Source organism: Argiope bruennichi, chromosome 3 (genome assembly GCF_947563725.1).
Source record: "Argiope bruennichi chromosome 3, qqArgBrue1.1, whole genome shotgun sequence".
Lineage (NCBI taxonomy): Eukaryota > Metazoa > Arthropoda > Arachnida > Araneae > Araneidae > Argiope > Argiope bruennichi.
In genome coordinates this window covers 134,462,605-134,470,278 of record NC_079153.1, presented here as the reverse complement: position 1 = coordinate 134,470,278, position 7,674 = coordinate 134,462,605, and the positions used below count along the sequence as shown (strand labels likewise).

General features: G+C 31.9%; 1 protein-coding gene across 1 annotated transcript in view; it reads left to right on the top strand.

The window, feature by feature from the left end:
* Window positions 1–7,674, top strand: part of LOC129963851 (mucin-17-like) — a 155,218-nt gene that overhangs the window by 133,010 nt on the left and 14,534 nt on the right. The window contains exons 7-9 of the mRNA XM_056078427.1: window positions 315–695; window positions 1,909–2,037; window positions 2,712–6,566. Coding sequence (XP_055934402.1) covers window positions 315–695; window positions 1,909–2,037; window positions 2,712–6,566 — 4,365 coding nt within the window. The remainder of the gene's footprint in view (window positions 1–314; window positions 696–1,908; window positions 2,038–2,711; window positions 6,567–7,674) is intronic.

The window sequence follows — 7,674 nt, the reverse complement described above, 5'->3', positions numbered from 1 at the left end:
CTGAATATTATTAAATAAATACTTCAGTGTTAAAACCTTCATTTATTTTTCTATTAAATTCCTCATTGTTTAATAAAAATTATTTATTTTCCTCGCTTGCACATACTTTTATCTTTATACCTCATCTTATGCAAATATTTCGAAAAAGGGAGTGATAGTGTCTCAAATTCCAATTACTATAATATCTAAAAAATTTTAGAATAATTTGAATTTTTTGCATATCTATTAAGAAAATCTTTGTTCAAGAGAATTTTAAATAATTACAATATTTTATACAATTTAAAAATATAATTTTATTCATATTCTTTTTTCAGGAGCACTTGGCGTTGTTTCCAACACTCAGCGACCATTTACTGTGAAAGTAAGCAGAAAACTGAAACCGACAACAGCAGATAACAATTTGGTTCCACCATCAACAACTGTTATCTACGATACATTTACAACCCTTACTTCTGTGCCTGTAATCTTTGGCCTGGATACCAGTTACAGAAATGTTTTGCTTACAACTTCATCTCCCATTACTGTGTCGTTCGTACCAACACCAACATTCGAATCTGGAACTGCCATCGCTCCTTCAACTGTTGTTCTGACGTTCTTCACCACTACAACGTTTACGATCCCGTATATTGTTGGCGACGAAACTATTTTCACTACCCTTGAAGAAACCAATTCCAGAATAGTTACGCAGACCTTAGGTAAGAAAATTCAACTTTTGAATATACTCTTAATTTTCAAATTACAGGAATAAACATTTTCAAATCAAGAATGTGATTTCCTTGCTTTTAAATCATTCGAAGCTGAGATTTGCAATTTTGATTTGATAGGTCTCAGAATTAACTTTTTTTGTATATTTTCTGATTAACAATAAATTTTTGGATCGTACATGGTATGATATCGAAGGATATGAGATTAAAGATGTTTACATGACTGAAGAAACATTTCTGTTTGGAATGTAAATTACAGCTGCTTTAATAGTGCAGTGTTTGTACCAGACTTAATGCAGAGCAAAAATATGTTGATATAAGATCTGCATGTTATAGTAAGAAAAATATTAACTTTGTGAGAAAAATTATAACTCCTTTAACGAAATTCTATTACCTTTACAAGGTTTAAAATTTGAAATTAGCAAGACATATAAATTTTCTTTTTTCCTGCTTCAGTTTCTCGGATTTACAAGATACATTTTTTTTATCATTATCATCTATAATCTCTTTATAATAACACAGGAATCCAATCAACATTTAATATGATCTCCCAAAAATAGTAAATTAGAATTAGTTGTATAATAATAAAGAGTTATGAAACAATAATTATTTTCAATTTACTACTAACACACTTCATTTGAATTTGACAGCAAACATTTTATTTTGGTGAGAAATTACTAACATATAAAATTATAATTTGGTTACATTTTTACTAAACATTCATTATAATACAACTGACAGCCTATAAGTAATTTGGATATGGAATTATTTTAGCTTTCAGAAGTTGACTGTTATAAAAGCATTTATGTAAATGTTTAAATCAGCCTTAAAATTGAATACATTACACTCAGTTTTGATGTATTTAAAATGGATCTATCATTGATGCGAGGAATAGCACAATAGACAAAAGAAGTGAACATCGATTACATGAAAACAGAATATATTATATAATATCAATGTCTTTGAATTTTGTTTTCGTCTAAATATTAACAGAAATTATGGAGTCGAAATTATAATAATGTATGTTGCTTCAAAAATTGAAATACGTTTTTCTCAGATTTAATTTGCTGTGGAAACCGCATCTTTAAAAAATGAATTTTGTTTCATTGTTTCATTGATTCATTGATGTATGGAAAAAAGTAGATCGAATTAGCATTATTCTTTTTTATGTTAGCTCCATTTGAAAAAATAATTTTTATTACAGGAGCAGATTCACCGTCATATTCAACAGTTACAAGAACGCCATCTTTCGACAATGTTATTCCAACAATATTGCCAATCACTAGTGTTGAATTTGGTTTTGATGGTCCTATTACTCACACTTTGTCTTCTGGTAAGTTTATGTTTTGGAAACTTAAGGAACTAAGCTAAAATTACAAAAATACAAGTGAAATGATAAAATTTGACTGCAAGTCTGATTAATGTTAGTGTTTCTAAAAAACCCCTACTGGTACAATATAATGCTTAGATCGAATCCTTTAAAATTCAAAAATAAATTCAAAAGATAAAGAAACTGTTTTTAAGTGCCTTAACCCTTTTTTAATATTTTTTTAAGTATCAAATATTCCATGCCTAAAATTGTATTAGTAAAATTATTTTAATATCAGATGAAAATTTTATTTCGTATGAAAAATTTGCCTTTATTTATTTGTTGCTAAATTTAACATAATTGATAGTCTATATTATATAAAAATAATTGTCAGTTTCATTAAATAATAATATTGTCTTATTAAGTTTAAAATGTTTTAATTAATTACCAATGGTTAGAATTTTCTTCCCCGATATTTCCTGTCTGTAACATCATGCATATTAAATTCTAAAATATTCGAAACTCCTAATGGATAGAAAGTAATTATTTATAGTCTATAAATTATTGATAAATATGATTGAAATTTTCAGTCAGAAATGTCTACAGTAAGTTGTGTAAAAAATGAAATTTCATGAAACATGAAAAAAAAAAATGATTTCAAAATCCCCAATTAAATAATTTTCTATCTTTATTTTCAGCATTCAAAGAGCAGATAACTGGAACGCCATCATATGATTCCATAACACCAACAAATACATTGTACGAAACTAAAACATTCTATACTACTTATACATTCTTTTCTACTTTCTTTGCTGGTACTGATGCTGTGGTCTCCAGTTCGGAGCAAGTTGTAACTAATGTTGTAACTGTACCAATAACCACTGACGTTATTCAGCCGTCGTCAATAGAAGCAGAAGTTATCGGACCTCTTACTGTTTTTGATACCAGTGAAACAGTTGTAACGAAAACGAATTATAACACAGTAACATTCTACGCAACACTATTTTCTGATACTAGTTCATTTGTGACACCTATTGAAGAAGTGGAAACACAGTTGCAGACAATAACTGAAACTTATACAATTACTAGGACCATAGTTCCAACACCATCGGCTTCCCTGGAACCAACTGTTATTATACCAACGACATCTCTAACAACAGAAGAAGAAAGATCTGTAGTTGTAACACAAACATTATACACAACATTTACAAATTTCGTTACATTATTCCAAGGTACAGATACAGTTGTTACTAATCTTGAAGAAACAGTGTCGAATGTCGTTACTTTAACAGTGCCAGAAAGTGCTGCCAGTTCCTTTCAAATTACTCCTACATCTTCTGTACTTAAAGAAACTTCTGAAACATTCTTACTATCAAGTTTCCCAAGCTATACAACAAGAGAAGTTTTGAGTACTCAGACGCACTACTTGACCTTGTTTAACAATGGAGATAGCTTATTGTCATCCATCGAAGAAGTTGTTACCACTTACGTAACAGAGCTTGCGACACCATCCTCTTCTCCATCATATTCGCCTGAAACATACTTAACTTCATCACCAGAAATTACTTTGATTTCATCACAATTACCAAGTTATGTGTTTGAGTCACCCTCGCCAACAGAGACCACTGAGACTGAGACCGAGACTTCCGAAATTCAAACTTACCATCCAGAACTGGTTCCTTCCATTAGGAAAATTTATTCAACTCTTACATTCTATACAACATATTACAGCGATACAAGCTCAATTGTTGCAAGCCAAACAGAAGTACTAACAAGTTACGTAACTCTGTTTGTACCTCCTTCCTTAATAACGTCTTCTACTACATCTACAACAACAAAGGCAACTTTAACAGAAACCTCAAGATCAATTGAACCAACTTCTACTACAGATCCTTCCGTATTTGTATTCACTACTACAGATTATTCTACTCTCACATTATATACTACACTCTTCAGCGGTGATGAAATTGTTGTCATATCAAGTGAGCATGTTGTTCCAGAAGTTATAACAGCAACAATAACGCCATCTTCGACAACACCTGCCGAGACAACTACAACAAATGAATCTGTCTTAACGTTCTTGACAACATTTACATATTATACTACACGCTTCAGTGGAACGGATCCTATTATTACTTCCAGTGAAAGTGTTGTTACACAGTACGTTACAATTGAAGCTCCACCATCTATTTCTTCAACCACAGAAGTAGTTATAGAATCTACACCAGTTATCGAGACTATTCTCGGTATCTCTACAGCTGTTGGTAGTGAAATTGCAAGTAGCTTAGGCGATGATGTAAAAGAAATGGAAATAATTGGAGTATCAAGTGCTATAGCAACAGGAATCGAAGTTTCATCAACTGTTGAAACTAAGGTTCAAGTAGAAAGTAAAATTCATTCAGAAGTTGGATCTACTCCCTTATTTTCAATTCCAGAAATCATTTCTTCTAAAGAAAAAGAAACAAGTAGTCCTGTAGACATTAGCAGCTCTTTCACGCCATCTGAAGATTCGGATACGACATCCGTTTCAACCCCTGTCTTGGTTCCTTTCAGCAGTGAAACTACAACTGAAACTGAAGGCACATCCTTACCTGTTACGTCAACAAGTATTGTAACAAAAGAAACGGAGCTTATTGGTGTGGATGGAAAGAAAACATCTCTTTCTCCTAGCGATACATTGATATTAGTAACTGGTACTGACGGCTTTGTTACAAAGCTTGCAGAATTTGATTCTGTTGCTCTTTCTCCTGTCTATATACCTCCTAGCAAAGTAGCTACACCTAGTCCATCATCTGAAATCAAACCTGCAACAGTGATTGAATTATCTGATTTACTTGGTGGTAATACTGCATTAGGAGGCGATATAGGCTTAGCCATCCAAGATATTGTGAGCCGTATAACAGGAAAGAAAAATAAAACTGAAACAGATGAAGTTACGACTGATATTGCTGTAACTGATTTAACAACAGAAGATCAGAGATTAACAACAGAAGATCAGAAGACAACAGAAACGACTCCAAGAGAAACCGAATTATCTGACAATACTACTGGAACTGAAAAAGTTGAAACTACAACTGAATCGTCAACAGAAATGGATCTCAAAAAGCACATCAGAATGGATTCTAAAGAAATTGATTATCCCGTTTTCATTCTGCCTGATAAATCTGCAAGTGATCAAGGATCAAGTAAGTCTGAAGACCTTGCTCCAGTATATGTACCTACTGCAGATGAAACATCTAAGCCTATGCCTGACTATTCAATTACGACTGAAACATCAGATGAGAGCATAAAATTAAGCACAAAGAGTTCTTCTCATTCTGTTTCCACCAGCGTTATTACTGGTGCAAGAACTGTTTTCATCGTTCCTACGAAATCTTCTAAGGATGATGATGCAACCAAAGACAGCTACAGCGTAATTTCTGAAACTAGTTCAAAAGATAGAACTCCTAGAATTGAAATATTGGATGACACTGTAGTAGATTCCTCGATGACTTCTTCAGAAAAGAGTACTACGGCTGAAACTCCAAGTTTAAAACCAAGCATAGGTACAAGTATTATCAGTGGAATTAGAACAATTTTCTTTGGATCGGGTGCAGATAAAACTACTCAAACCTCCGAATACAGTAAAACAGAAACCGTGCTAGGAAGAGCAAACATGGAAATCGAGAAACCCAAAACATTTACTACTGTAACGAAAGATGGCAAAACGGTTATTAGTAGAACTACATCAGGAGCAACTACTATATTTTTCCCAGGACAAATTCCAAAGCATACAGCTCCTATCATTTCAACACGTTATATCACAAGTGTGGAAAGTATTACAAGGACACTAGCTCTTACAACTACTAAAACTTATTATACTAGGGATTCTACTCTTACCGTTCCTTCTGTCTACACTACAACTATTCCTCCAAGAACATTTGTTTCGACAATAATAGGTTCAAGAACAATACTTGGTATCTTACCAGAACCAACCGAAACAATTCAAATTCACAAAACTCACAATCCCTCCGAGCGCACAACAACAGTTACTACCACGACATTGATTTTTAATTCCATCCCTTCAACAGTTATTAGGACCTTAGTCTTACCCACAGAAGTACCAACGAAAACAATAACATCAGCATCATCGTCTGCCTCAAGCTCTCAAGAAGCAAATGTTTTCAATGCAGGTACCGAAAGGCCAGCTAAACCTCCAGAAGTGGGTGACAGTACTTCAATCAGCGATGAAAACTTAATTAAATCATCAGAAAAGTCTGACATGGTAAACCCTGTGCAAAAACAAAGAGATGAAACATATTTGAGAGCAGCAGGCCCAAGAATTTATGAATCTCGTCCTGACGTACTATTAGACCAAAACCTTCCCAGACCACCAATCGTCGTTACGGATAAGCCCAAACCAGAAGATGATCCGTTTATGAATGGAAGAAACGGCGTATGTGATCCTAAATGCCAACCATACAAAAAGGAAATGTGTAAGGAAAACAAAGGTTTATGGACTTGCCAGTGTAGACCAGGTCATGCGAGAAGAGACAGCCACGAGGTTTGCAGAGGTAATTAATATTTCTGCTGTTTTTAATTTCTTTAAGATATTAAGCAAAATTTTAGTCGGTATGTTGTTTCGGTGCTGACAAAATACTACATATATTACGTTTATATTCGTCAATTTCAATTCAAATATAATATTATCCCTCTTTTACATGTTTCCATGAACCAAAGAAATAATGTTATAAACAGAGGAAAGTGCAAGTCGTTACTAGATTAGTTATTTAGAGATATAAGTTGCATAGGGTTTTGAAATCTAACGGGTCTACAAAAAGTGTTTATTTTGTAAGTTATACCGTATATTACATAAGTTATAGCTTTAGTATATCATTTAGAGGATTTGTAAGTTTATACAATTCTTTATTTTTAAATTAGAATTGAAAATTCTTGTGCATTTAAGCTAATTTAAATATTAACCGTAACATAATTTTCTCCATGCAATTGAAGCAAAGTTGTAAAATGGAAATATTTTATGGAAGCATAACTTAAATGCTTAATCTAGAAAAAAAAACAAAATTTTTATTGTTATTTTAAAATATTTGGAAATATTCGATATTCAGCATCAACAAGCAAATATGAACGATAATTTTCATCGTGCGTCACAAAGACAAATTACCTATAAAAATTATTATAAAAACCATTGAAACAAAACTTTTTCTATATGTATCAACAATTATGAAAATTAAAAAATAATATTTAGGCATTTAAAAAAATATATATAAGAAAATGCATTGTGGAGATTTCCATTGTTTATTAAATTCTTTGAATAAAATTCAATTTAAATTGCAAAGTTTTGAATTTATTATTTTTCAACACAATGTTATGCTTGATATTTCTATTATTTATAAATCTAGAAATTTGTATTGGATTTTTTTACTCACTTCCTGATTATCTAAGATTCTGAAATTTTTGTCATATACATATTCTTGATGACAATACTCTAATTTACTGCATTCAGAATTTAATTATTTGTAACCACTACTTAAATTAAATTTTGATTTCGTCTTAGTGGCTCTATTTATAGTGAATTCAAACAAAACCAGATATCCAGATTAAGAAGAAGAAAATTAATAAAATAAACGATATTTGCTGTTCAGAGATATTAAAATTGGGTTT